The sequence below is a fragment of the Oryx dammah genome, unplaced genomic scaffold, assembly GCF_014754425.2.
Source record: "Oryx dammah isolate SB20612 unplaced genomic scaffold, SCBI_Odam_1.1 HiC_scaffold_17, whole genome shotgun sequence".
NCBI classification, from domain to species: Eukaryota; Metazoa; Chordata; class Mammalia; order Artiodactyla; family Bovidae; genus Oryx; species Oryx dammah.
This window is the reverse complement of record NW_024070201.1, coordinates 28,800,301-28,828,216: the sequence shown is the minus strand read 5'-3', so window position 1 is coordinate 28,828,216 and position 27,916 is coordinate 28,800,301. Positions and strand designations below refer to the sequence as shown.

The following is a 27,916-nucleotide window of genomic DNA, read 5'->3' as shown; positions in this document are numbered from 1 at the left end:
TACTCGGTGAAAGCAATTATCTAAATTTTCGGAGCTCTAAATCTGTTCAACCCTCACAATCACCCTATGAGCTTGGTAAGAAACTGGGGCTCATACAGATTATTAATTACCCAGGGACACGCTGATCCAAGTAGTGGGTCTGGAATTCGAATTTAAGCTTTACTCAGGGTCCACACTTTAAACACTCCAGCTATTTTAACTATGTCCCCAACAGTCTGACCACAAGATATATCTTCAAATTGTGCTTACTGAGGCCTGCACTAATTTCTTACAGAAAACACAAGACATCTCCCAGACTGTGAGAACAGTGACTGGTAGCCGGAGGCACTTACTAAAAAATGGTTTCTCGAAGCCAATCAGTTAAGAAGGGAACATATGACTCCAGCCCCTAAGCGGCGCTGTCCTCATCCGAGGACCAGGGTGACCCGCAAGATTAAACCTAAACCTTTAGAGCAGGATCGACTCTCAGGACTGCAAGTCGCAAGCGGAGGCCCCGCCCCATTCAGGGCGCGGGCGCATGCGCCCGACAGGCCCGGCCGGCCCCGCCCCTTGCTACTCCGGCTCCCACCTCTGTTCAGGTAGGGGGCGGTGTGCGGGGGAGGGGCGTCTCCTGAGGGCGGCACTGGAGCGCGAGTCTCAGGTGTTGCGGCCCTTTTGTCGGAGGCCCAGCTTTCTACCCGACCCGGAGCTGTTTCTGCGGCTGCCGGTTCAGGGGTGGGGGCACTCGCTGGGTCGAGGGGCCGCCAAAGCGCTGTCTGGGACCAGTCCGCGCCGGCTCCTTTGTGTTACACGAGTCTTGGGGTCTCCGCACCACTCCAGCCCCTGCACTCGGGCCCTCGTCCATTCCCAGCCGGAGTCGGGTGTCCTGAGTAGCTTGAGGACACGGGGCTGGGCAGGTGCCGAGAGCACCCCGCCTCGCTCCCTCCTTCCCCTTCTTACCATTCGGTTCCACCCGGTCAGGCGGAGCCACTCGGCCGCCGAAGCGAGGGGTCTCTGGGGCCTCCGAGCGGCCAACTGCTGCGCTTGCGCCCACGCCTTCTGCTCCGGTCGCTTTCCCCACCGAGCCGAAAAGCCGAGGACGTATTGCCGGGGCCCTGGGAAGCGGGGCGCTTGGGCACTGCGCCGGGAGTCCGCCGCTGCACCTTCCCGCCCACGGGCTGTCTGGTCACGGTCCCTGAAGCCCCAGCCTGCCAGACCGGAGCCCATACTGACGTCAAGGGTAAAGGCGATCAGACCTCAGCCCCTGGCGGGGCTTTCGATGTGACACTGTGTCTAGAGCTGGGGAGTTTCTCCTGCCTCCCCTTGCTTACAGTTCTGCAACTATCAATAAACAGTTACACCCCACCGTGTGCCAAGAAGCATCGGGAGTAAAGGGTTTGGAAGTCAGCTCTGGAAGACTTGGAAGACAGGTTGTTTGGAGTTCGTGTCTGATTGAATGTGTATGTGTAGAAACTAACCCAGCACCTAGTGCAGTGCCTCGCAACCTCAATAAACTTTCCCTGAATGAATGAGCTAAGTAGCTGAGGAAGCCGGCTGGATCATCCCACCCCTGCCTCCCCTGGGCGCAAGGAGACAAAAGTAATTAGGCTAAGTCTTTAATCACCGCTGGTCTCATAGGCTCGCGGAGGCGGAAGCGCCGTGAAAGAAATCCTGGGGACACCTGGTGCTGGCCCAGGTCAGGAACCTTCCCTCCCGAACCCCCTCCAGCCCCCACAGCTTGGGCGTCAGTAACCTATTTTCTTTTCTCCCTCAGGACACCGGGTTCCCTAGGAGCCGCCCCAGGCTTAATGATTGTCCAGAAGGAGGCTATAAAGGGAGCCGGGGAGGCTGGGTGGAGGAGGGAGCAGAAAAAGCCTAACTCAGCAGACTTGGCACTGAGAGCCCGCCAGCCCCAGCCGTGGTCAGAGACTTTGTGTCCCAGCCAGTAGGGCCTGCGCCTTGCCACCATGGCAGCCCGAGGATACGGCTATTACCGAACCGTGATCTTCTCGGCCATGTTTGGAGGCTACAGCCTGTACTACTACAACCGCAAGACCTTCTCCTTTGTCATGCCATCGTTGGTGGAGGAGATCCCTCTGGACAAAGATGACTTGGGTGAGTCCTGGAAGGGCAGGGTGGTGGGCTCAGGAACACAGGACCAGCAGGACAAGCTGAGTGTCTGTGCAGTGTGTGGGTATAGGCACGGAATGTGTGTGGATTGTCTGCACAGCTGAGCCCAAGGGGCAGTGCATGTGCAGGATGAGGAAGCTCTGAGATCCATGTCAGTGGGCACAGGTAAAGGACAGTGGGTATGGTCTATGCATGTCTGACGGCTGCGTTTCTCATGTGTGTGTGCATGTGTGCCTGTGACCAACAGGTGTCCCAGAGACAGTGTGTGTTAGGGGGATTCTGAGCAGTTTCTGCATCTCTGTTGGTGCAGGCTTAGACCACAGGGTGAGTGCTGCCTGCTGACGCTGTGAGCACTGGGAACCAGGGAGCTGGCACAGTGACTCTATGTGGTCTAGCAGGCTATCCCTTCAGGAGGAATAAGGTCCTCGACTGCAATTCTAAGCCTTTGCCCCCTGTTCAGAGATGGGGCATCAGAACTGCCAGAGGCCCTGAGGGGGAAATCAGGTATATGAGAATCACAGGGAGAAGGGCTGTCCTGCTCCCTGACAGCTGCTGCTAGAACTCTCCAAGAGACTGAAAAGTCATGGGTCAGCCTGGGGCTAATGCTAATGGAGAGACAGCCTGGCACCATGAATGAATGTCAGGAATCCTTCCTCTTAGAAGGAACCTGTCACACCCTGCCAGGCACCTCTGCACACCTGACCCCATGACGTCCTCCACCCTCCTGTGCCTTTGCCCCATCCCTAACCCCCCAGGTGTCCTGCTCCCTGCTCTCCTCCTCTGCAGGGCTCATCACCAGCAGCCAGTCCGCTGCCTACGCCATCAGCAAGTTTGTGAGCGGGGTGCTTTCTGACCAGATGAGTGCTCGCTGGCTCTTCTCTTCTGGGCTCCTCCTGGTTGGCCTGGTCAACGTAGTCTTTTCCTGGAGCTCCACAGTGCCTGTCTTTGCTGCTCTCTGGTTCCTCAATGGCCTGGCACAGGGGCTGGGCTGGCCCCCATGTGGCAAGGTCCTGCGGAAGGTGAGTGTCTGCTTCCAAGGAGCTGGTTCAGATTGGCAGAGAGGACACCTAAAGACCACATGGGCGCGCCGGCACCTCCACCCCAGAGCAGGTTCTTCAGGAGTTTCAGCCCAGCTCCTGTTGCTTGTCAAGATATTTTAGGAGGCCGAACATGGTGGGATCAGGTGGCAGATGAGGGAACTGGCCTTGCCAATAGAAGTGCCCTCTCCCTCCTTCCTGTAACGTGAGCTCCTGGGTCTGTCCCACCTGACCCCACCTTCCGAATGGACTGAGGTCTGGGCACCTACTCTGTTCCTCTCTGCCCCACAGTGGTTTGAGCCATCTCAGTTTGGCACTTGGTGGGCCATCCTATCAACCAGCATGAACCTGGCTGGAGGGCTGGGCCCCATCCTGGCAACCATCCTTGCCCGGAGTTACAGCTGGCGCACCGCGCTGGCCCTGTCTGGGGCACTGTGTGTAGCCGTCTCTTTCCTCTGTCTCCTGCTCATCCGCAATGAACCTGCTGATGTTGGCCTCCAAAACCTGGACCCCACCCCCTCCAAGGGCAAGAAGGGTGAGTACCCACCGAAGCCAACCTCTGGGAACCTTTATCATTCACCTGGCAGACTCTCACTGAAGATGGCTGTATGCTTGGCCCTGTGCTAGCCAATGGATGTCAGGGGAGGGATGGTGATGGAGTGGGTGCTGCTGCTGCTAAGTTGCTTCAGTCATATCCGACTCTATGTGACCCCATAGACTGGACTATGCAGCCCACCAGGCTCCGCCTTCCCTGGGATTCTCCAGGCAAGAACACTGGAGTGGGTTGCCATTTCCTTCTCCAATACATGAAAGTGAAAAGTGAAAGTGAAGTCGCTCAGTCATGTCCAATGCTTAGTGACCCCATGGACTGCAGCGCACCAGGCTCCTCCGTCCATGAGATTTTCCAGGCAGGAGTACTGGGGAGTAAAACTCTATCCTGAGAGACAGCAGTACCAGCCAAGTGGCAGAGCCAACAAATGCTATGACTCATGTTATAGCCTGGTCCTTCCTTATAACAAAGCCTGTTCTTTGTGTGGACAGCATCCTAAGCTTAAGTGTCTTGGGTACCTCCTCCATCCTCACTGGTTCTCACGTTCTCGTTCATTGGTTGAGACTTGCAGTGGAGGGGAGAGGGCAGAACAGTAGGTGAGGGGGTACCTTTGTGCTGATCCTTGTCTATGTGGATGGACTCTGTCCCTGTGGCTAGTTAATGAGTGGTGGGGGCTTGAGGTGGGCAGGGCAGCTGGAGCAGAGTCTGAGGCCTGGCCTCCTCCCACCCCCAGGCTCCTCGAAGGAGGAGAGTACCTTACAGGAGCTGCTGCTGACCCCTTACCTGTGGGTGCTCTCCACCGGCTACCTTGTGGTGTTTGGAGTAAAGACGTGCTGTACTGACTGGGGCCAGTTCTTTCTCATCCAGGAGAGAGGACAGTCTGCCCTCGTGGGTGAGATGAGTGTTGGGATGGGGCAGGCCTAGGGAGCAGGAGCCAATGCAGCGGATGGGAAATTCAAGCCCAGTTCCCTTTATCCCCCCTCCTCTTTCCTGAGGCCTGAGACTACTCAGGCAGCTGTAGTCAGTCACTCTTGGGGACCCTGTGCCTCTCTGGCTTTAAGCCAGTCTGGGAAAACCCCAAGGTGTTAACACCCTTACACCCTTCCTTTCCCTCTTCCCACTGCAACTCCTCACTGCAGGTAGCTCCTACATGAGTGCCCTGGAGGTTGGGGGCCTTGTAGGCAGCATCGCCGCTGGCTACCTGTCAGACCGGGCCATGGCCAAGGTGAGTGGGCAGAAGGGACAGGAAGGAGGAGGGTCCCTTGAAATCTTCCCAGCATGACTGGGCCACCAGAAGTGGGAGCCCTGGGGCACATGCAGCTTGGCATGTGCTGGTTTAGGCTGGCTGAGGTGGGAATGTTTCCAGGATATTTTGTCTTCGTTAAGAATGTGGAGATGAAGCTAACTGATGTCAAGGAAAGCCAGCATTTCTCTCCACTTAGCTTCTCCACAGCCCCAGGAAAACTGGGTGCAGCCTGCCAGCCCATGTCCTCGAGCCTGCCCCAGGTGGAGGAAGGGATGTTGTGGAGTTTGGCCTCAGAACATACTAAGCAGGTCCCAGGGCCTCCCAGAGCTGCCCTGGGCCAAGAACTGCAGTGGGATTGCCAAAGACCAGTCAGCAGAGGCTTGCTGTGTCAGAGTCCAGGGGTGGGGGTTCTCTGCTGCTCCTGGGGCCTGATGCTGCCAGGACTGTGCCCACAGGCAGGGCTGTCCATCTACGGGAATCCCCGCCATGGCCTGCTGCTGTTCATGATGGCTGGCATGACGGCGTCCATGTACCTCTTCCGGGCCACTGTGACCAGTGACTCCCCCAAGGTAAATAAAGAGGGCCTGGCTCACAGCAGGGACAAGGATGAGAAAGCAAGGGCCACTGTCTCCCTCTCCCTGGCCTTTCTCGGACTGTCCTTTTCAGCTGTTCATACCTCAGTTCCCCTCTTCTGTGCTCTGGTGCCCCTCCTTGACTCTGGGCCTGGTTTCTTCTCCTCTCTGTGCTCCTCTAGGATATTGCTTTCTGGACTCCGGCTCTTCACCCTCTCGCTGAGCTCACAGGCTTTACAGAGAACGAGGTGCTCCATCTTTATCTCTGGTTTTCCTCTTGGTGTGTCTCACCTTTATCCTACCTCGTTCTGCCTCGTCCCTAGCCAATCTGGCTTGCACAAATCTTGAGAGGGGACAGCATCTAACTCAAGAGGGATGGCTTCTGTACCTCCCTCACCTACCCACACAGGCCCCCATGTTGGTTCAGGGTGGCCCCTGCTCCTCCAGTCCTGTAGTCAGTTGTACTGGGAAGTGGTCTGTGTGTGGGAGCCTCTCTCTCCTTGTTACAACTGTTTGTTCCTGGGGCCAAGCACTCTCTCCCGTGGCAGGGGCAGGTAGGTAGCAGTCTTTCTCAGACTCTAACTGCCACCCTGCACTGCCCTTACAGCTCTGGATCCTGGTGTTGGGAGCTGTGTTTGGTTTCTCCTCTTATGGTCCCATTGCCTTGTTTGGAGTTATAGCCAATGAGTGCGCCCCTCCCAACTTGTGTGGCACCTCCCATGCCATTGTGGGACTCATGGCCAATGGTAAGTGATACCCCCACTGATGCCTTGCACTCAGGCCAGCGAGGGGCTGGATTAAGTCTCTCTGGCTCCAGCCTCACAGTGACACGGGCTCTTCTCCTCCTCCCTGACAGTGGGCGGCTTTCTGGCTGGGTTACCCTTCAGCACCATTGCCAAACATTACAGTTGGAGCACAGCCTTCTGGGTGGCTGAGGTGATCTGTGCGGCCAGCACAGGTGCCTTCTTCCTTCTACGAAACATCCGTACCAAGATGGGCCGAGTGCCCAAGAAGGCTGAGTGAAGGCAGCGCAGGCTCGGAGCATCCTGTCCTACCTGGGGCCTTTCCCCTCCGTGGGGGTAGGGAGGAAAAGGAGGGAGGGGGCCGTCTTGACTAACACCTTTGACTTTCCCTTTCTGCTCCTTTTTCCTTATCTACGTGGCACTAGAAGTTATCAGTAGTTAATGAGGTCCCAGCTCATCTCATCTCTATTTAAAGGACCTTTGTTCTTGGACTCCATTAGCTCCTATTTCCTGCCTTCAAATAGGAAGCCCCTGCACTTAGGGTGTCTCCTATACCCTTTTCCCTCTCCTGAACACCATCCTGTCTCCATCTCACCCTCCTCACCTGAGGTGAGGCATCTCCTGCCTGCGGCGGCTGGGCAGCCACAGCCCAAGACTTCTGCCAGAAGGCCTCAGCATGGGGGGCAACTGCTCCTGCCAATACCTTGGACTCCAGGGCCAAAGGGTCACTCTCACCAATACAAAGGGTACAATAGGTGGGAGGGTAGAAAGATTTGTTATAGAGAATTAAAACTAGATTTGATACTAACCTTGTCAGTGAATCATTCTTTCAAAAGGTGTAATACAAGCCAGAGATAGCTTTCCTTTGGGAAATACTCCCTTAATACCTGCATTCTCTACCCCAAGAGAGACTTCCTTCCCCTGGAATGGGAAAGCTGAAGGGTAAATAAACTCCTTTAAGCTCCTGCCTCTTCTGCCTTCAACTTCATACTGCAGAATTCAATGAACATTTTAGAGATGACGCTACTGTGTGTGAGGCAGTTTAAATAACTTGCTGGAAGAAGGCAACAGTATAGTCAGAAAGTCTAGGTTCAAGGTCTGCTGGTAACTAGCTTTGAGACTTCAAAGCAGAGTTTGTACTTTGCTAAATCTCATCTGTAACACAAACAGGATGAACATCCTGAGCTAAGGGAGAGGATGAAGTGAGATAAAGCAGTAAAACCTGGCTGTGAGCCCTTGATAAATGTTCCATCATTGTTTTCATTATCATCATCACTACACCACCCAGGAAGTCAGTGGCAATCCAAGACTCCTGCTTCAAAGTCCCATGTTCATTCATTCACTTAATGAATATATATTTGTTTTGTTTTCTACTGGAACACACTATCTCAGCTTCCTTGAATTCCCTTATCATTCCTGTTTCCCCTTCTGAGGCTTTCTCCCCCAAACCATCAATTAGGATAGCAAACACTGAACTCAAAGGAATGTTTATTACAACATTTATGGGCCCACCTCCTATAAATAATTTGTATAGAGTTGGGAAGTAGGACCATGATAGATATAGGAGGAAAGAGAGACTGGTATTAAGGCTCGGGATCAGAACATGTCATCAGGCTCAGCATCCTCCCATTTTCAAGTGCAATAACAATGCTGCCGGGATCTCCATCAAAGTGGAAACCGCAGGATTCCTGCTGTAGGATCTCTTTAAGAATTTGGTGGGGTCCACTGCAGGTTCAGCCTAAGACCCAGGTCCAAAGGTTCCAGCCTTCTCTGCCACCTCCAGGGCTAACTTCAGGTTCTGGTCAAACAGTTCACACCTAGGCCAGGCCCAGGAGGCACAAGTAAGGACAAAGTGTTAGGCCTAGCTCTCTCCCCACTGTGAGTACACAGGCAGAGCCAGTGGAAACTCTGCTTGAAGGCCATGAACCTCAAGGAAACTCCTTGCTTTCTCAAAGAATAAATAAGTGAAAGGCTAGTTACTTTTGTTTTATTTTTAAATAATTCTATTCCACTTCAAAATGACATTGGGGAAGAAAATACAGGGAGAGGAAACAAGGAGGCTTGACCAGAATCTACAGACTGGGACCGCTTACCTGATGGGCATTTCCAGGGAGTAAAATGGATTCTTCAGGGCAAAATCTGAATAAATCTCATAAATTTTTCGGAGAAGAGAATCTATCCCAGCCTGCCTAGGATCCGCCAGCACCACAAACTTTATCCCTGGAGAGGGACCAGGAATGATTACCAAAGGGTAGAGAATCAGCAAATAATATTGTCCTGTTTGTACAGCACTTTATATGCTCATTTTTACTTTATCCTTATTGCCTCATAAAGCATGAAAAGCAAGACTTTGAATCTACAGGTGAGAGCAGAAAAGTGAGATGACTTTATAGCACCACCCAGCTGACTGAGTGACTAGGCTTTGGGTTCTAGCTCTGGCCTGGGTGCCCCTCAGCAGAAAGTGCCAGGCAGGGAACAAACTCAGGCAGTTTTCAGTGCTCTGCCTTCACGAAGTGAGGACATGCCACTCAGGATCCAAAGGCCATTTTCAACTGGCATTCCAGTTTCATTTTGGAACAACACTTACACCTTCCAAAATGTGTGCAACATGAGAGAACACTAAGGTGAGTTTATCTGCGCACAGGATGACGACGGCTGAGCATGGACAAAACTGGCGTCGAGATTAAATATTGGCTTTAGATTCACAAAACAAATAACTGTGCACTTGTCCCAGAAAAGGTTAACCACCACCCCCTTGCTTACCAGAGCCAACTTTGGTCAATGCCTTACTCCAACCAGACCCATCGCATGCCTTTGGCCTGTCTGGAAGCGCGTACCTGTCAGTGTCTGGAAGCAGTGCAGTTTGAATGTATCTGTCTCCAGCATCTCAATGCCTGAGCTGCCCTGTTCAGGAGACAGCTGGGAGCCGATTGCGAAAAGCCTATTTGCAAGAAAGGCAAAGTTGGGAATGCACCTCATTGCTATAAGGGAGGAGTGCTTCTCAAACTTTTCCACCAAGGTGACCCTTATCTTCTGAACACTTAAATTACAGCTTGAAATAGAAGCAGCAGTATCAAAATTTCGTAAGAATCCATTTGAATTCTGCATATATTTTACATTCACACTTTGCTACAAAACACAGTACATTGAAAACTTTGGGTAAAATTAACACTCTGGGATTACGGGCCATGTTTACCCACCAGCTGGGGATGCATATCCAACCCATCTTATAATCCAACTGACAGCAGGAGAGGATCTTAAATATCATTTAATCACCTTACTTTAAAGATGAACACATTAAAACTCAGAAAGGAGAAGGTGACTTAGGCAAATAAAATCACACCACTGCCAGCATTACCTAAAGCCTAGTCATACTGGATCAATTCTTTACATGACACAGAACTGACGATTTAGGAGGAGGCAGAGAAGGCTGATGGGACCCTACACTCACAGCAAGAATAGAAGACATTGGAGGTGGACAACTTGCTCAAAATCCTTGACATGACTTGTACAATCATTTATAATATTTTCTTGACTCTGTGAACCTTGGCAAACAAATCACATGTTTTTCTATCACAGGCATGATCCTATGCTAGTTCAATCCAATTGTTGGGTTTGTGACTGATTACCTATGTCTAGTAGTTCTGGGTTACCTTGGTGGATTTCTTCCCTCAAATGCTCTAACTGGCTGGCCCTAAGAAAATTTAAAGAAAAATTATAGTTATGTTCAGATCACTCTTGGTATGACCAGATGGACTCCCCTCACCTAGCCAATTAATAAGGATTGCTCTGACCCTGGTCATAAATAGGAATTTTCTTCTATTACTCAAGCTCAAAGAGAAAAACAAGCAAAGGTTTAGCCAAGGAATAAAATCTCCCACAATTATGGAATGGATTTATGTAGATGGGGCGTCCCTGGTGGCTCAAATAAATGGTAAAGAATCCCTTTGCAATGTAGGAGACCCAGGTTCCATCCCTGGGTGGGGAACATCCTCTGGAGAAGAGAATGGCTACCCATTCCAATATTCTTGTCTGGAGAACTCCACGGACAGAGGAGTCTGGTGGGCTACAGTCCATGGCGGGTGGGGGGGGTCACAAAGAGTGGGACACAGCTGAGGGACTATGTTACTTTTTTAGAGAAAGGTAAGCACCGCCAGTCAGCAAGTCTCTGAGCACAGAACTACACTAATCCAGTCAGCCTATGAGCCAAGAGTAGACGGACAGAATCTAGGAAGAGTTGTGGGACTTACGAGTGGAACATCGAGGCCAGCATGAGCTTCTCATTGGAGGTGAGGCGAGGCCGGCCGAATCGAATGGACACAGGGTAGTTAGCAGGGTTGCCCAGGTACTCGAGCACCTCTTTCCCATCGGCCGTATACTTGCCATTCACGTCCACACCATTGATAGCCAGCACTGCGTGGCCCACTGCAATGGCGAAGCTAACCGTCAACCAAGGCTCAGACTGCGGATCCCGCCAACGGTACAAATGACCTGGCCCCCAACTTCATCCGTCCCCCGGCCCAGAGACAGCAGCCCACCAAGGCAGCACCTGGCCCCGCCTCCCCATCCCACCCACCTCCCCTCGCGCCCCGGGACCGAGCCTAACCTACCCCGGATGCCGTCTCGCTGGCCGAAAGCTACCAGCACACGCTCGTCGTGCAGCTTAAGCAGCAAATCCAACGGGTAACTGAACGTTTTCTCAGCCTCGGCCCGTGGGGCGTAGCTGTCCAACTGGTAAATGAGGCCGCCAGCTTTGTTCACCACATAAACACTGAAAATCGCCATAGCTGCCGCCGAGGCTGCCGGACTAGGATACGGCGTCTTCCTCCCGGCCCCGCCCCGGAAGCGCAGCACGGGACCCGCCCTCGGGGCTCCAGGCTTCGCTTCCCTTCCCGCTGAGGCGCTTGCGCACTTGGAGTACGCCTGGGTGTCACTAAGACAGGGACTTTAGTTGCCGGGACCTATAAAATTGTTCCCCTTTCCTTTTTACCGGATCTTAGCGCCAGGAAAGTGTAAAACGTGACTGCCTCTCAACTGGCCGCAAAATCGAAAAGCCAGAGATAACGCCGAGAGCGTGACGTTGCGGAAGGGGACCCTGCTTCCGGGAGCCAGTTCCGGACCTGAGCCCGACCGGCGCCTCCTGACTTCCTCCGCGCGGCTCCGCCCCTTGTCCCGGAAGCAATCGCTGCGGCCGGAGGTTTCTGGGCTTGCTCGCGGGGCGCATTTCCTTTTTGTCCGACATCTTAGCGAGGCGGCAGAGGTTGCAGCTGCTCTCCGGGCTTCGCTATGGTGAGCCTGGTGTAGGGGAAGCTGGCGTGGTTCTGGGAGCGGGCGGTGCCGGCGCGCGTTTGGGGCAGCATCAGAGGAGCGCTCACATAACTGCCGGGCCACGTGTGGAGATGGGAGAGCTGTAGCTTGCCCCATGTGCTCCGGTAGTGGAGTCTGGGCAGGGTTGGGGGCAAAGCAGTAGCGGGAGCGTCGAGGGCTGCCTTGTGACCTGGCCGCATTCTGGCTTTTCTCCTACAGCCGCCCAAGGACGACAAGAAGAAGAAAGATGCCGGAAAATCGGCCAAGAAAGACAAAGATCCAGTGAACAAATCTGGGGGCAAGGCCAAAAAGAAGGTAGGAGTATAGCCCCTCAAACGGTGAGGGATGTTGGGGACGTCTAGTCTCATTTCCCTATACTGTAGCAAATGGCTTGTAAGGTTGTGGGGTTTAGAGTCAGGTTATTAAGAGTTTATGCTCACATCACTGTTTTGGTTTTGACTCATATAAAGAACAGGGGTGTATACGCTACTCGGAAATGAAAAAGTGTGTACTGAGCTACTTTAATTGGGCTAGTGGGGCTCAGCCAATATCCGAAAGCCTCAAAGATAGTTTGTTTTCCCCCCAAAGTAGTGTCTCCAATACCTTCAGCAGTAACCAAAGTCTTTTACTTTGAACTTGGCTCTATAATTATTTCAACCTTAATTTGCTGAGTGTTTGCAGGTTCTGAATTTTATAGGTTTCTGCAGCCCAAGGGAGGGACCCACTCTTACATAGCTCTGCAACCATGTAACAATTCTTTGAGACACTGATTTTTTTTTTTTTTCTTTTGTTGTTGAGCAGAAGTGGTCCAAAGGCAAAGTTCGGGACAAGCTCAATAACCTAGTCTTGTTTGACAAAGCAACATATGACAAGCTCTGTAAAGAAGTTCCCAACTATAAGCTTATAACTCCAGCTGTGGTCTCTGAGAGACTGAAGATTCGTGGTTCCCTGGCCAGAGCAGCCCTTCAGGAACTCCTTAGTAAAGGTGAGAGGATGGTGTGTGGTACTGGTTTGTATGCTTTTTGCACCTTAGTTTGGGCTGACCATGTTAGCCATTTTAAGTGTAGTAGGTGGACTTCTCTGGGGGCACAGATGGTAAAGCGTCTGTCTGCAATGCGGGAGACCTGGGTTTGATCCCTGCCCTGGGGAAGGAAATGGCAATCCACTCCAGTACTATTGCCTGGAAAATCCTATGGACAGAGGACCCTGGTAGGCTACAGTCCATGGGGTTGCAGAGAGGCGGACACAACTGGGCGACTTCACTTCAGGTGGAGGTTAGCAATACAATTCTAGCATGTGATCTAGGCTATTGGTAGTGCCTAACAGTGGAAACAGTGATTTTCAGATTACAGTAAAGTGTTGTGAGGGTAGCCATCCCAAGAGTACGTTACTCACCCCTTAAAGTACTTCCTTCTTTTTAAGGGGTGAGTATCAAGAAATGTAGGCATGTCTCCTAAAGTCATGTTTAAATTAAGTATTTCTAGTTTGTTGAGTTTTTATAGTACTATTGTGTGAAAATTTTATCCTCTCTTCCTAGGACTTATTAAACTGGTTTCAAAGCACAGAGCTCAAGTGATTTACACCAGAAACACCAAGGGTGGAGATGCCCCAGCTGCTGGTGAAGATGCATGAACAGGTGAGCTGGTGAAGATGCATGAACAGGTGAGCTGGTGAAGATTCGTGAACCTGGGGCTCCTATACGAAGTACACACCCCCTTCACAAGGGTCTATAGTTCTGATTTTTTTTTTCTTTTTTTAAACAGGTCCCACCAGCTGTACATTTTGAAAAATAAAACTTTATTAAATCAAATAAGTGGGTTTGTCTGGTTCCTATCTGGTTCCTAAGAAAGGCAGTTACAGGGTAATAGCTTATAACAGATTTGTTGCCTTGGCTTTGAGCCTTATGGTGGTTGGAAGTACATCAGAAAGCCGTTAGTGTTTTTCCTTTATGTGACTGCTGTTTGTTTCTTGCTGCAGCTTCCGTTTTGAATTGATGCCTGAAAAGAAACGAAAGCTTAGCAGCACAAAGAGTGCGATCTCCACGGGGAGGGGAGCAGGTTGAGGTCCTGACTCTGGGCTGGTACCTGGATTGCCAGCGGCGTCCATTATTCCAGACCCGTCCAAAAGAGGGCAGCCAGCCGGCACTGGTGCTGGAGCTGTGGTCAAAGTTGGCCCCAACTCTGTCTGGTGGGAGTTTCTTCAGTTTCTGTTTTTCCTCTACAATGAGCAGTTTTATTTGAGTAGGAAGAGTTACAGAGTAGGAAACCTCCGTCACCATTCCTGTATTAACTTACTTTCTTTAAGAAACTCTTCATAGGAGGGTCCTATTTGTTGGTTCCCAGAACTACAGTCCTCATCTTGGACCATCCAGGGGGGTGTGGCACCTGGAAAAGGAAGACCCTTTAAGAAGAAATGAAAACACTTGAGTTCTGGACCATGGGAATTAGAGGGGCTTAAGCTTATTGGAGGCATGACATAACAACAAACTGCACACATTTAAAGGGTACAGTTTGATGTTTGGGGTAAAATTACACCGTGTATCCTTGTGCCCCTTGAAACTATTTTTTAGCACACCTCCTTTATACCCCTTTCCCAGGCCCAGGCAACCACTGATGTGTGTTCTGTTGCTATAGGTTAGTTTGCCTCTTCTATAATTTTGCATAAATGGAATATAATATGTACTCTTGTCTACCTTTTAGCAGAGTTATTCTGAGATTGTGAGTTAACAGGTATCAGTCATTCCTTCCTTGTGGAGTATTCTTTGAATTGTTCAGATTTGTTGGGGCAGGTTTCGATTTTTTTCAACTTTTAAAGAAACTGCTAAACTCTTCCCAAGTAGTTATGCCATTTTGCATTTTCATCAGCAGTCTAGAAGAGTTCTGCTGCTGCTGCTGCTAAGTCGCTTCAGTCGTGTCCGACTCTGTGCGACCCCATAGATGGCAGCCCACCAGGCTCCCCCATCCTTGGGATTCTCCAGGCAAGAACACTGGAGTGGGTTGCTATTTCCTTCTCCAGTGCATGAAAGTGAAAAGTGAGTGAAGTCAGTTGTGTCTGTCCCTCAGCGACCCCATGGACTGCAGCCTACCAGGCTCCTCCGTCCATGGGATTTTCCAGGCAAGAGTACTGGAGTGGGGGTGCCATTGCCTTCTCCGAAGAGTTCTGCATACATGCTTTTTTTTTTTTTTTGCTGTGTGACATGGTCAACTCGTTCCCTGTCCAGGGATCAAACCCACACCCTGTGCATTGAATGCAAAGCCTTAACCACTGAAGCATCAGATAAATCCATAGTTTTAGCTATTTTGATGACCAACTTTTTATATGCCTTTATTGAGTTTTGTGCTATGCTTAAGTTGCTTGAGTTGTGTCTGACTCTGGACTGTAGCTCACTGGGCTCCTCTGTCCATGAGGTTTTCCAGGCAAGCATACTGGAGTGAGCTGCCATGACCCTTGTAGGGGACCTTCCCAACCCAGGGATCAAACCCATCTCTTAAATCTCCTGCACTGGCACACAGGTTCTTTACCACTAGTGCCACCTGGGAAGCCTATTGAGTTTTGAGAGGTCTTCATATATTGAAGATACAAGTTCTTCATCAGATGCTTTTCTTTTTTTGAAAAACATGTTTATTAAGCTAAAGTTTTGCGGTGTTCCATTTTTCAAGCAGAATATTTTTTCCCCTTAGTCGAAACACAAAGAGGTTATCTGGCCGTGGCAGGTCTAATGCTATGGTGGGCATTATGTAAGGTACAGAGACTCTGATCCTCAACTGCAAGTAATTTTAGATATTAAATACAGTTCCCTGTGCTATGTAGTAGGACCCTATTTAGTTGATACCCTTATTTTTATTTCCTTCTCCACAACTGCATGTATTCTTGCTATAAAAGAATTATCCTTATAGTTCTTGTTTCTCTTTAATATAAAAATATTAAGTAGTATTTTTTTTAAAAATAGACGTTGAACAAAAAGAATTACGTCCCAACATTTACTAACTTTAAAACACCTTAGATATGAAAGTGAAAAAAAAAATCTGGTAAGCAGCTAAACGTATGTCTGTTATTTTTCTGAGTTTGATGCATTTGACATGCATGTTGGGTACCCTCCTACCAGTGAAAGACCTACAACTCAAAAAGAAAAACCTCTTACAGTTTGAGAAACATTGCCATGGGCCTTACCTGAGTGTATGTTACCAATTCCTGGTGTATCCTGTAGTGGAAAATGGGCGGAAAATTATAAGAAAGCCAAGAGATGATAAGGATACTCAGCCTAGAGGAAAAAATTGTACAGGAGGTGGATGGAACCACTGCCATATTGCTAACGCTGCACTGGGTTTATGTTAAATCTCACAGATCGTAGTAAATCATCGAGAGTCTTGTCCCCACCAGACTCAAGGGCTCAGGCTGGAGATGTCCAAAAATAAAGTGCCTACTACATGGTAGGTAAACAAAACCCCTTCCTCACAGAGCATACATATTACTGGGTAAGAGAACTAAGTATGAATTACACAAATTACATTCACAGGTTTTTACATGATATGGCATACATTTATAAGTTTTCCATGAAAAAGTGACAGCTGAAGGGGAAGGTAAGGGTAAGTAGAGGAGGGAAGGAAGACATGTTATTTAAGACGGTGGGAGGGAAGTTAAAAGGGAGGGGACATAGTTATGGCTGATTCACAATGTATGGCAGGAACCAACAATATTATAAAGCAATCATCCTTCAATTAAAAAAGCAATTACATGTTCAAAACTAAAGAGCATAGCAGGAGGCTGGAGGATAGGATGTAAGATAGCAGGTGATGAGGTTATTTTCTCATATTTGGCACAAGATTGCAGGAGGAGTAGAGACTGTCCCAAGGTGAAATAGAGGCCAAATTCAGGAAACAAGGCATACTGAGCAAATGTGAGAGATGAAAAAAAAGAGGTGGGCATACTCATTGAGGGAATGTGAGAGATGAAAAAAAGGAGGTGATAGTCTGTCTACAGTTACTAGAAAGAGGAGTGTAGGGGTTAGGTGCCTATGGGATATCTGTAAGTGTCCCTCTGTTGGGCTGGAACTGGACTCTGCATGGGATGATGTAGGAGTTGGCGCTCCTATGTGACGGGGTAGTGTGGACACCATGGAGGCTGAGGAATGAGTACATGATACTGTGGAACAGGGCAGCCAGAGGGAAAAGCCTGCAAACACAGGAAAGGCCAGAATACACAGAAAAGCCAGGGGAGATGGGTGTCGTGGGAACCGAGGGGGCACTAGCCATTTCCCATTGTACCTGATGGCCAATGAATGTCAGAGGCTGTCCTGTCTCCATCCAGTCAAGCTCAGGGGCTGGTGGCAGGTCCAAGTATGAGGGCTGCTGTGAGGTGGAGGCTACTTGGCTGAAAAAGACAAACAGGAGCCAGGCTGGCAGACAAGGTCCTTTAGCCATGAGGACAGCAAGAATGAGATTTGTTTCCATGTCCTAATCAAAGCTACAGAACGTTCTAAGAGATAATCAGAATGTCCAGTAAGAGGTTTCCTAACAGTCTTTTACCTGTTTGTCCCATTCCAGCTTCCAGGTGCTGAAGAGCCCTCTTCTGGGTCTGGCACTGTCTGAGGCTGAGTTTGATTCAGGAAAAATAAATGTGTCTAGAATGCTTAAGAATTTGCCTAGGCCATGCTTCCCACCTCCAGAAGTAAACAAATTGACAAATTGAGGATACTGCCCCATCTGGCAACCTCCCTCCCTCCCAGCCCTGCCCATATTTTCTCCACTGATAAGGCCTGCCCCCTGGTGGGCAGGGAAGGGAATTCAAGACAAGCTGATGGAGTCCATTAATTTTTCATCAGAAGAGCTGGTAGGTGAAGGGAGAACCAGGAATCAGTGGATTTGGATACTGCTCTGGCTCCTCCGAGGGAAACCAACCTCTAAGACAGACCGAACCATCTCCTGCCGGCTTTGCTCCACCTCTCGGATCTGAGCTGCCATCTGTGGGAGAGGGGTGACTTAGACAGGTACCAGAAGGTGGGGCTGGGTCCTTTAGAGGCCTTTCCTTTAACTCACCTCTTTAATCACTTCATCCTCTTTTTCCTCATAGGAATCCAGACTTTTCACCATGGATTTCTTGAATCTAAAAAGGAAAGGGGCAAGTCACCCCAGAATCCCAGTCCCTGCCAGTTGTGAAAAGATCCTCAGTAGATAATTTTTCTCTAGATTCTGAATAGTGTGAGGCTCCCAGAAACCAAATCTCAGTAGTACAATGAACACCCATGTACCTCTCACCCAGATTCACTGTTAACTCTGCCATACTGGCTCCAGTTCTCTTTTCCTTTCTCCCAAGAACATGAGACTAATTCTAAATTTTTCAGTATGCATTTCCTGGGAAAAGGAACAGCCTATAAAACCATCACCATACTTAAAAAATCAATTACCCTTTCTGATGTCCAAATTGTCCCATATCTGGGACAATATATTTGCAGTAGTTTTTATTCTACAATATACACAAAGGTATCTGAATAATATCAGTACTACTATCAATGAGACTACTAAGCAAAGCTCAAGATTTCTTTGCAGTTCTTTAGTCCTTAGAAGGGTGTACAGATTTTTGTTTTCAAATGTTACTTGAATTCTGGGCTTCCCTGGTGGTCCAGTGGTTAAGAATCCATCTTGTAATGCAGGAGACACCAGTTCAATCCCTGGTCCTGGAAGATCCCATATGATGCAAGCCAACTCGTGCCCCACAACTACTGAACCAGCACTGTGGAGTCTATAAGCTGCAACTAGGGAGTAGCCCCCCACTCTCCACAACTAGAGAAAGAGCACACAGAGCAACCAATACCCAGAGCAACCAAAAAAAAAATTTTTTTTAAAGATGTTAAATTCTTACTCTTTTGTCACTGTTATCAATTTAATAGTTATATGATAATTTGTCTTTGCCTAATTTTAATATGTAAAACATTATATAGGGGAATGGCTCTACCATGGTGCCCTGGCAGTCCTGACAGGCAAAGCCTTGAACTGCAACTTATCAAAGTCTTGGCAGAAGGTCTGCATGATCCTCCCAGAACACAAGAGGACAGGAGGTCTGAAAGGAACTGCTAGGAGGCCATCTCCCATTTGTCTCCTTATCTCTCACGGGAGGTCGTTACGAAAGTTTTTCATTAACTCCCAGTTCTGATGGGGTAGGGGGCTTTCTGTTCTCAGATTAGAGCTGCAGATATAAAGCCTGTGGCTTCAGCCTAGTCTTGGCTCCCCAACAACAGTATCCCACAGTTCATGCTACAGTTACCCAGCCCTATTTGTATCACTATGGTTCTTTTTGGTGTGTGGGACAACCTGGGAAGCTGGCACTTTGGGCTTACTCTTTTCACTGCCTATGTAAGTAATAAGCTGCCTGAATCTAAAAGTGGCTCATTTGTATCTTTACGGGTCAAATCAGTCAAGCCTGGCCTGGCCTTGTCTTGTGTGAGCTTGAAATTATAAAGTTTAAAAATCAAAACTATATTTAAATAAAAAGTTTAGAGAGTCCATCCGTATAATTCTTAATTATAACCTTTCTGCTAACTACCCTTTATTCATCCACCAAAAATTCTATAGAGCTGGGTCAGGCTGTGACAAGTAAGTGGCCTGTTTCTTTTTCTAATTTAAAAAAATTTTTGATGTGGACCACTTTTTAAAAAGTCTTCCAGGGACGTCCCTGGCCTCAGTTTCTCATCTCCTCCCGGTCTGAACCGGGAAGACAAGGTGATGGGATTTAAGTACTTGAAGGTTAAGTCGAAGGTGAAGTCACTCAGTCCTGTCCGACTCTTTGCGACCCCATGGACTGTAGCCTACCAGGCTCCTCTGTCCACGGGATTTTCCAAGCAATAGTACTGGAGTGGATTGCCATTTCCTTCTCCCGGGGATCTTCCCAACCCAGGGACTGAACCCAGGTCTCCTGCATTGTAGACAGACGCTTTTACTGTCTGAGCCACCAGGGAAGTCCTTCTTAATTCCTCATTATTCTCCACACTGAGTAGAAAGGAATGATAAACACTATGTATTTTCTTAACTTTGGCTTTGGGATCCCCTTGGGTTCCACTCTCCATAACCTCAATACAGTCCCAATAAAAGTGGTGATGTGAGGCTGCCTGAGTCCTCTTTCTAAGGCAGTCACAACTCACTCCCTCTGTGCTACCAAGCTTCCTGCACTCCAGGTAGTTGGGGCCCTCCAAGGCCAGTTAAAACTATTAAAAGTGGGTACGGGGTGAGCATCAGTTTTTTACACTCTATAAAAAGCATCTTTTATTGCTAAAGAAACTTAGTAGTCTGTCACATATTTAAATAGTTGACTATGGTCACCTTTTATTATACACTTCTCTATTTGCTAAATACATTGTAAATCCCACCCCACCCCCAACTAGATTATAAACCTTTCAAGGACTCTGTCATATTTCATTTTTGTTCAACATGGTGCCTAGAATAATGAGTGCTACAAAGACAATGGTCACTAATGAAGTCCTTTCTAAACCATCCAATTAGTAGAGGAAGCTCCAGACACAGATGCAAAGGATCTACACTCTGCCACCTCATCATGTGAAGGCATGACTTACCGTGCAAAGTCCTGGGGGGAGATCAAAAACTTCTCTTTCATCTGGAACTCAGCCTTGTTTTCCCACCAGAATTTGTTGGTTGCTTTCTTGTGCTCTGGACTGAGAATGGAAAGGACAAGTAATCTCAATGATAGGTTACAGAATATTACATGGCATTTGATAAACAATGCAAACTGACACCTGGGTCTCTGGGCAAGGCTGAGAGAATACTAACAGTAGTTTCCTCAAGATCTCCAGTTTCCCCCTTCCAATAAAAATGTGACAATCTGAGAGGAAGTGATGAGAAGGAAACTTGCTTGAGCCAGTTGTCCAATCAAGGCCACCTCCAGCACTGGGACCACTGGGACCATAAGGCCACTACCCCTCAGGGTTGGCCATGCCTACAAGACGACGGAATCATCCAATCTGATCAAATCACAAAAACGTTCTTCCTCTCACCCACCCTAAACCCTCCCTCCATTCATTTATAGATTAATATAAACCTATTATACAACCGCTGTATCATACAACTACCGCTGTAAGCGGTTCCGGGCCCGGCGCTCACCTGGCCAGATGCTCCAGCAGCCCCCCGTGCAGAACGGTCAGGTTTCCGTGGCTCAGGTGTTTCCGCACCTCACAGCCGCAGCACAGGCACCAGCACCATCGCTCGTGCTCGGGCACGTAACGCTCCACCTGAGCGGCGCGGACGGCCTTGCGGGCGGCCTCCACCTGCGGCGGAGAGGATGCCAAGGCGGGCAGGCTAAGTAGGACCCCGGCGGGATCCGCGGATCCCACCCTCTCGGGCCTTCACAGCCCCGCCCCAGGCCGTCCATGGTCCCCTCCAGCCTCCCGTCCGTACCTGCGGCAGGAGCCGCTCCAAAGCCACCTTCAGCTGCCGCTGGTGCTTGCGACTGTAGACGTGCCCGCGACCGCAGAAGAAAGTCTGGCGGCAAAGAGGACAACGCTGCGCCGGCGCCATCTGCCCAGGACTGGGAAGCCGCGACTCAAAGCTTCTCCTTCGCGGCCCCGTGACCTCTGACCTCTGGGGGCGGGAGAACTCCGGAGCCCCGCGGCCCCCAGCGGCTGGTAGGCGCCACTGCAAGTCCTTTCGCGGCTGCGCACGTTTTTCTCCCGGTTCCTCCCTGTGCGCAAGCCCAACCAGTCACCAGCATCGCCAAATGCTGTCTGGCTGGGAAAGGTGAAAGGAAAGAGCGTCCACAATAGTTAAGGGAGACCGCACACGTATCGGGAACACTGACAAGGACCCGTAAGTGAAAGTGAAGTCGCTCAGTCGTGTCCGACTCTTTGCGACCCGTGGACTGTAGCCCACCAAGTTCCTCGGTCCATGGGATTCTCCAGGCAAGAATACTGGAGTGGGTTGCCATTTCCTTCTCCAGCGGATCTTCCCGATCCAGGGATCGAACCCAGGTCTCCGACATTGCAGGCAGATGCTTTAACCTCTGAACCACCAGGGAAGCCCCGTACAATGTAACAAATCGTAACTCGTGTTTATAGGGTGCTCAGTATATGTACAGAAGTTGACACGTACTCTGTGATCACAGTAACTCTGTGCATGCATGCTGAAGTCGCTTCAGTCGTGTCCGACTCTTGTGATCCCAAGGACTGTAGCCCACCAGGCTCCTCTGTCCATGGAATTTCCCAGGCAAGAATACTGGCGTGGGTTACCATTCCCTTCTCCAGGGTATCTTCCTGACACAGGGGTTGAACCCGGGTCTTCCTCATTGCCGGCGGATTCTTTACCCTCTGAGTCACCAGTGACCTCTTGGGAGCACAGGTGGATGGCCTAATCTAAGACCTAGTCACTCACACCCATGCTGCCACAGGGGCGATCTGAACGCTGCCCCTGTAAAGCTGTAAAGGGAAAGCTATAAGGGGTTCAGAATCATTGCTGACATCTTTAATCTATAAACATGCTAAACTAGTGGAACTTTATTCTTTACAAGCCACTCACTTCTCCTAGAGTCAACAGCCTTCCTGTCTGTCTAGCTCCCTTAAGAACTCATAGGTTGAAATCCCCAGACTGTGACTGTGATCTGCACCCTAGAGCTCCCTCCAAAATATCTGAGGCCTGGCCCAGAGTCTACTTGTAGGACTTGCAAACAGAGCTGTCACAGGGTCCCCAACTCCCCTGACTGTGTGTTACCTGTACTGGTGCATTAACCTGGATGGGTTACAATGTCTGTGGGTGTATACAGTCAACTCTACATTATTCAGACCCAGGAAGTAGGCAGACTCCCCTTCAGAGCTTGACTTCTGTTGGAGCTTCCCCTTAGACTCAGGCCTTCACTAGATGTGATCCATTTTGATGACCCTTGCAGTTCTCAATTCCTTGACCTCTCTTCACTCCCCTGGCAGGGGTGATCCCGAACTTTTTTCACCAAAAACTGTACCTTCTCTGACTTCAAACTCTGAAGTTCTTCTCTGACCACCGTCTTCCATCCTCCCTTGTGGCCCTACCTTCCAGCTAGTCTTTAACTGCAAGGATGAATATAAGCACTCTTATCCGTTCACTGAGAAAATTATTCAGCATTTGCCAGCTGCTAAATACTTTGCTCCTTTAAAGGTTTTAAAATCTTTAAAGTGTGGCCTCCAGGTCAGCAGCATCAGCATCTGGGAACTTGTTAGAAATGCAAACGCTTGGACCCCACCCTAGACCTACTGAATTGGAAACTCTGGAGTAGGGCCCAGAAATCTGTGGTTTAATGAGCCCTTCAAGTGATTCTAATGCCCAGTCAAGAATTGCTGGTCTAGGACTTCCCTGGTGGTACAGTGGATAGGAATCTGCCTGCCATTGCAGGGAACATGGGTTCAATCCCTGGTCTGGGAAGATTCCATATGCCTTGGAGCAACTAAGCCAGTGTGTCACAAGTACTGAGCCCACGTGCCAAGAGCCGGTGCTCCGCAACAAAAGAAGCCACTGCAGCGAGAAGCCCATGTACCACAACTGGGGAGTAGCCCCGGCTCAATGCAGCTAGAGAAAGTCTGCATGCAGCAAGAAAGATCTAGCACAACCAAAAATAAATAATAAAAAACAATAAAAACCTATCTCTGCTTAAAAAAAAAAAAAAGAATCACTGGTCTAGGTCTTAGGTCCTCTTGGCTTTGCTTTACCCACTGGAACCCAGAAATATTTTCACCACACTCTCATGGCAACCTATCACTTCACTTGACTTACCAAGACCTCTCATTCTGTCACACCCCAACTGTCAACCCAGCTATCTCATCTGTCTCCGTCATTTGTTCCAAAACTGCATTAGGTAGTCTACACCATCTGCTTCAAATTCTAACTTTGCAGCCCTCTGCAGTTTGGCTTTTGAAACTGTTTCCCTAGAGTCCTTCACCACTATTTATTGGGCTGCCATTTGAACTAGATTCTGTGAAATGGAACTCACCATCTTCCTCCTCAGATCATTCCATTTTCATCCTCCCAGAAAATACCACCAAGTTAAAGCCTGGAGTTTTGGAGTGAGTTATCTTTGACACTCCTTTAGTCCCCACATCCACCCTGCACAAGTTGTCTTATTGGATTTCTGAGATGTTTAAAATCTGTTCTCCATCTTTTACACTCACAGAGCACACTTTATTTCAATTCCCTTCCTTTCTTGTTTTGATTCATGTAAAATCTTTCTGACTGGTTTCCAAGTGGCCGGTGTACTTCACTTCCATTCATCCTCCAGACTCTGGTCTGAAGGTAGTCTCTAAAATGACTTTCCTGATTAATTTAATGTCTAAATTGCCTTCAGGAAGTAACTAAGTTTTGCAGCAAGAATTTTACACTAGGTTTCCTAACCTCCTTTTCAGTCTTATACCCCACACTTCCCTCCCCTTCTCCAGGTAATATTCCTACAGTTCCACAGCTTCTTTGCACTTTAGCATCTCCAGCCCTTGGTTCCCCAGCCTAGAATTTACTTCTTTCCAGCTCTGCCTGACAAATTCTATTACATATAATAGAAATATGAAACTGCTGTGAAATATGAACTAGAATGGAATTTCCCTAAGGCTGGTGATTTTGTCTGGAACATAGTAATATGTCAGTCTATTTATAAACTCTTGGATGATTGAATGAATGAAATGTCACCCCTTTTGTGAAGCCTACCAGAGTGGATCCTGCAGGATTAATTTTTCAATTCCAAGATCCTTTGCTCATCTTGTCATTTTTTTCAATCATCAGTTGAAAATCTAACAGTTGAAAGATCAAGTGTAGGGACTCTATCTTGGTCGTGCCTGACTTGGTAGAACTAGCAGAAAGGGGTCTTCAATGCATGTTTGTCAAATTAAGTTAAAATCATCAAAACTCCAGGAACCCTTGTGTTGACATGCCCATGGTATGGTAATCTGTGCTGGGAAGAGCCTCAGAAACATGCAGCTAACAGCCTCCTAATTATGTTGCAGAAAGAGGGACCTATTCCAGGGCCTAGAGTGGCCTCTTTTCTAACATTCAGAAATGAATTGTCCAAGGAAATACATGTGCTGACAAAGCAAAAGACTTTATTGGGAAGGGACAGGTGGGCAGAGAGCAGGAGGGAAGGGACTCCAGAACTACTCTGCCACCTGGCTCACAGTCCCAGGTTTTATGTTGCTAGTGCTAAGTTGCTTCAGTTGTGTCCAACTCTTTGCTATTCTATGGGCTGTAGCCTGCCAGGTTCCTCTGTCCATGAGATTCTCCAGGCAAGAATACAGGAGTGGGTTGCTATGCCCTCCTCCAGGGGATCTTCCTGACCCAGGGATTGAACCCATGTCTCTTAAGTCTCCTCCGATGGCATGTGGGTTTTTTTACCACTAGCACTTATGGTTGTAGAATTAATTTCCAGGTTGTCTCTGGCCAGTCATCTTGCTTGGCCCATATTTGATCTCAGGGTCCTTTCTAATGGCCCACACATCTCTCGGCCAACATGGATTCCAGTGTGAAGGATTGTGGGAGGTTGGCAGGACAATGTTATGGCATCTCCTCTCTCCTTTTGGCCCCTCCCAACTCTCCCCATTTTTGGTGGCAGCACCATGTTCCTTACTGGGACCTCCTGTTGTGAGATAACTTAAGCAAATGGTCATCATTGTGCCTGGCAAGGTGGGCAGTTTCAGTCAATGCTTCCCTAACAATTAATAGTATCAAACTACAAAACAGCCTAGTGGATAAGCTTATTTTAAAATTCTAAAAACTTATTAGGAAAAAAAAACTGTACCAAGGTTATGAATAAAAAAAGATTGGCCCCATCTCTTTGCTACCTGCCAGTCCCCGAAGATGACTATTACTGCTTGATATTTATTTTCTTCAAGGCACTTTCTGCTTCAACAACATATGTGTATTTATATAAACATAGTTTCTGTCACATTTGGAATCATATCGAACCTACTGTTCCGCTGTTTTCACCCTGAAAATGCATTGTGGATATCTTTCTTTATCAGTACGCTGAGTGTGATTTAAGTACGGTCTATATATCCCCCTGTCAAATGTGTTTACATCTTCAGCTCAGGCTTTATCTTCTGAACTCCAGATTTACAACAGTTATCATCTTGACATAACCACTGTGATGTCTCAGATTCTAAACACAAAACTGCTCACACCTGCTACTCATTCACCCAATCACTCAAACAAAAAACCTCAGAGTCACTCTTTTCTTCCGCATCTAATCAATCCTGTTGACTTGTTGATTCTGTCTCTACCCTACAGCATCAAACTGGGCTGCTTCTCCCCTTTCTATTGCCATCTGGATTCTGCAGTCATCTCCCCACAGGCTTCCTGCTTCCACTTTTGCCCGTACAAGCCACCTTCAGTGAATAGCTAAGCATCATTTAAAAAATTAAAGGGAGTTGTGTCAGTTATTTCAATTACTTTCCACTATACTTGGGAAAAAACCAAAACCTCTCAATTTCATATCATAGCTTAGAAGGGTCTGGTCTCTGCCTCCCTTCCCAGCATCACCTTGGTTACCATATTCTGTAGCCCATCCCCATTCTCTCAATAGGCCAAGGTGAGGAAGTTCCTACCTCCTGAGCTTTGTCTATTATGTTCCCTCTGCTAGAACACTTTTCCTTACCATGCTTCAGCCTGGCTACTCATTAAACAGGTCTCAGTTAAAATACCTTTCTTAGAAAGGCCTTCTCTGACCTCCTCTCCAATTAGGGTTGAGTATCCATATTGTCTCTTTCACAATAACCTAAGTCTACTTTATTAAGATTTATCATCATTGTACATTATTAGGATGTCTGTTTAATATCCTTTGAGACTGTGAGGGAGGTTGCTATCTGTGAGGGAGGAGTCATTTTGGGTTTCACTCTATCCCTAGCAGCTGGCCCAGGGCTTGGCATAATGAAAGCTCAAAATGAATAGTTGTTGAATGAACAAAAAGGAGGAGGTAGGTGTAGGAGTATAATAGTCTATTAGAGAACAAATGAGCAAAGGCAGATTTTTCTCTGAGTTCCTTTTCCCACAAAGGCTATAGTGTTGTATTCTTTCCTTCTGATCTGTTGCCTTTTGGGATCTACTTGTGGCTTAAACCAAACATCAACAAGAATGTGGACAGGGATAAAGATGTGTACATAGTACAGGTGAGGCAAGCTAAGGCCAGATCAGCTGAAACCAGAGCTTAGGATTCAGGACCCTCTTCTTCCTGGGACCTGTATAGATAAGGGCGGTCAGTAAGGGGACTCCGGCTGCAGCGTGTTGGGTGGGCTCAGAGCCAATGACACTAATGACCTGGCCCTCCACCCCTCCTCTGGTGGATGCCACATTAAAAAAAAAAAAAAAAAAAAAAACAGCATCCAGATAGCCCAGAGAAAATCACTCCAGGTGGGCCAGGGAAAGGCAGTTCTCTTTTTTTCAAAGAATATTCTTGGTGGCTTCCCTGGTAGCTCAGTGGTAAAGAATCCCCCTGCCAATACAGGAGACACAGGTTTGATCCCTGGTCTGGGAAGATCCCACATGCTGTGGAGCAACTAAACCCATGTGCCACAACAATTAAACCTGTGCTCTAGAGCCGGGGAGAGGCATCTACTGAGACCAGGCACTGTAACTACTGAGGCCTGAGCCGTACAGCCCATGCTCTGCAACAAGAGAAGCCAGCACAATGAGAATCCCCTGCTTTCTGCAACTACAGAAAAGCCCCCACACTAATGAAGGCCCAGTACAGTCAAAAACATTTTTTAAAAAGGGGGGTATACTTGTTTTGTTTTTCCCCAGTGGCTGGAGACTTTATTTTGGCTGTGCATGCAGGATCTTAATCCCTCAACCAAGGATTGAACCTGTGCCCCCTGCATTGAGAGCAGAGTCTTAACCACTGGTCCACCAGGGAAGTCTCAGAAAGGCAGTTCTTGACTTGATCCAGCCGGGAATCTGCATGAGTCTGTCATCTCTTTCTTGGCACCAGTCAGTTTCTCTTCCCTGATCAACCCCACCTCCCCAGCCTCCTCTACTGCTTGCCCAAAGCATCCTGACCTCACCCAGCAGGGCAGGGCTGCCTTTAAGCACATCTGGAGAAAAACTAGCTGTTGTTTTCCAGACCTGGAAAAAAAACCCTGTGCTCATGTCTTCTGTGAGAAGTCTTCCCCAGTTCCTCTCAAGCTAATTGCTCTCTTCTCTGTGCTTCCAGAGAACATGGACTCTGTTAAGAGAAGTTACTAGTGACAAGTAATAGCAAACAGCATTCATACTACCTAACGGGCCCCACGCTAGGCTCTGGAGTTTGGGCATGAAAGGGACTTATTCCATTGTATTTTCCTCAGTGGTTGCCAAGGTCACCGAGGGTGAGCGCCTCTGGGACAGGGGACTATATCTTATACATTCCTTGGTTTG

At 48.6% G+C, this 27,916-nt stretch overlaps 4 protein-coding genes across 9 annotated transcripts; 2 read left to right on the top strand and 2 right to left on the bottom strand.

Moving 5' to 3' along the window:
* The first annotated feature begins 491 nt into the window (after positions 1–491).
* Positions 492–7,058, top strand: SLC37A4 (solute carrier family 37 member 4). Of its 4 annotated transcripts, none has more exons than XM_040258178.1 (10): positions 492–578; positions 1,754–2,094; positions 2,896–3,128; positions 3,438–3,681; positions 4,430–4,588; positions 4,836–4,921; positions 5,398–5,511; positions 5,697–5,762; positions 6,122–6,260; positions 6,371–7,058. In XM_040258178.1, the coding sequence occupies exons 2-10, from the start codon at positions 1,947–1,949 to the stop codon at positions 6,535–6,537; spliced, it is 1,356 nt and encodes a 451-aa protein (XP_040114112.1). In that variant the 5' UTR covers positions 492–578; positions 1,754–1,946; the 3' UTR covers positions 6,538–7,058. The 4 variants fall into 4 exon arrangements, with proteins under 4 accessions (XP_040114112.1, XP_040114116.1, XP_040114114.1 ...); XM_040258180.1 differs by lacking the exon at positions 492–578 and adding an exon at positions 1,594–1,675; XM_040258182.1 differs by lacking the exon at positions 5,697–5,762.
* A 670-nt stretch (positions 7,059–7,728) lies between these two features.
* TRAPPC4 (trafficking protein particle complex subunit 4) lies at positions 7,729–11,432 on the bottom strand. 2 transcript variants are annotated; one of them, XM_040258198.1, is made up of 5 exons: positions 10,868–11,432; positions 10,508–10,682; positions 9,095–9,198; positions 8,351–8,477; positions 7,729–8,074 (listed from the first exon to the last, which is right to left on the bottom strand). In XM_040258198.1, exons 1-5 carry the CDS (start codon positions 11,040–11,042, stop codon positions 7,996–7,998), a joined length of 660 nt encoding a protein of 219 aa, XP_040114132.1. In that variant the 5' UTR covers positions 11,043–11,432; the 3' UTR covers positions 7,729–7,995. The 2 variants fall into 2 exon arrangements, with proteins under 2 accessions (XP_040114132.1, XP_040114134.1); XM_040258200.1 differs by lacking the exons at positions 9,095–9,198; positions 10,868–11,432 and having other exon boundaries at positions 10,508–10,643.
* RPS25 (ribosomal protein S25) lies at positions 11,119–13,354 on the top strand. Its single transcript, XM_040258225.1, has 5 exons — positions 11,119–11,546; positions 11,784–11,879; positions 12,366–12,549; positions 13,102–13,200; positions 13,328–13,354. The coding sequence occupies exons 1-4, from the start codon at positions 11,544–11,546 to the stop codon at positions 13,194–13,196; spliced, it is 378 nt and encodes a 125-aa protein (XP_040114159.1). The 5' UTR covers positions 11,119–11,543; the 3' UTR covers positions 13,197–13,200; positions 13,328–13,354.
* Positions 13,341–21,137, bottom strand: CENATAC (centrosomal AT-AC splicing factor). 2 transcript variants are annotated; one of them, XM_040258189.1, is made up of 11 exons: positions 20,966–21,137; positions 20,672–20,835; positions 20,128–20,226; positions 17,600–17,666; positions 17,462–17,524; positions 17,090–17,154; positions 16,829–16,934; positions 15,735–15,765; positions 13,859–13,948; positions 13,649–13,781; positions 13,341–13,561 (listed from the first exon to the last, which is right to left on the bottom strand). In XM_040258189.1, exons 1-11 carry the CDS (start codon positions 21,083–21,085, stop codon positions 13,486–13,488), a joined length of 1,014 nt encoding a protein of 337 aa, XP_040114123.1. In that variant the 5' UTR covers positions 21,086–21,137; the 3' UTR covers positions 13,341–13,485. The 2 variants fall into 2 exon arrangements, with proteins under 2 accessions (XP_040114123.1, XP_040114121.1); XM_040258187.1 differs by having other exon boundaries at positions 13,341–13,781; positions 20,966–21,136.
* Positions 21,138–27,916: the final 6,779 nt, after the last annotated feature.

Excerpts from the sequence above, each read along its gene's own strand:
- SLC37A4 (XM_040258178.1), top strand. The coding sequence starts at position 1,947 with ATGGCAGCCCGAGGATACGGCTATTACCGAACCGTGATCTTCTCGGCC. Across the intron at positions 2,095-2,895 it reads TCTGGACAAAGATGACTTGG|GGCTCATCACCAGCAGCCAG; the intron begins GTGAGTCCTGGA and ends CCTCCTCTGCAG. Across the intron at positions 4,589-4,835 it reads AGGACAGTCTGCCCTCGTGG|GTAGCTCCTACATGAGTGCC; the intron begins GTGAGATGAGTG and ends TCCTCACTGCAG.
- TRAPPC4 (XM_040258198.1), bottom strand. The coding sequence starts at position 11,042 with ATGGCGATTTTCAGTGTTTATGTGGTGAACAAAGCTGGCGGCCTCATT. Across the intron at positions 8,478-9,094 it reads CTGCTTCCAGACACTGACAG|GGATAAAGTTTGTGGTGCTG; the intron begins GTACGCGCTTCC and ends GTCCCTCTCCAG. Across the intron at positions 8,075-8,350 it reads TCCCTGGAAATGCCCATCAG|GTGTGAACTGTTTGACCAGA; the intron begins GTAAGCGGTCCC and ends GGCCTGGCCTAG.
- RPS25 (XM_040258225.1), top strand. Across the intron at positions 11,880-12,365 it reads GGGGCAAGGCCAAAAAGAAG|AAGTGGTCCAAAGGCAAAGT; the intron begins GTAGGAGTATAG and ends GTTGTTGAGCAG. Across the intron at positions 12,550-13,101 it reads TCAGGAACTCCTTAGTAAAG|GACTTATTAAACTGGTTTCA; the intron begins GTGAGAGGATGG and ends CTCTCTTCCTAG.
- CENATAC (XM_040258187.1), bottom strand. The coding sequence starts at position 21,085 with ATGGCGCCGGCGCAGCGTTGTCCTCTTTGCCGCCAGACTTTCTTCTGC. Across the intron at positions 17,155-17,461 it reads TGGTTCGGTCTGTCTTAGAG|CCTCAGACAGTGCCAGACCC; the intron begins GTTGGTTTCCCT and ends AATCAAACTCAG. Across the intron at positions 13,949-15,734 it reads AATTGGTAACATACACTCAG|GTGCCACACCCCCCTGGATG; the intron begins GTAAGGCCCATG and ends TTCCTTTTCCAG.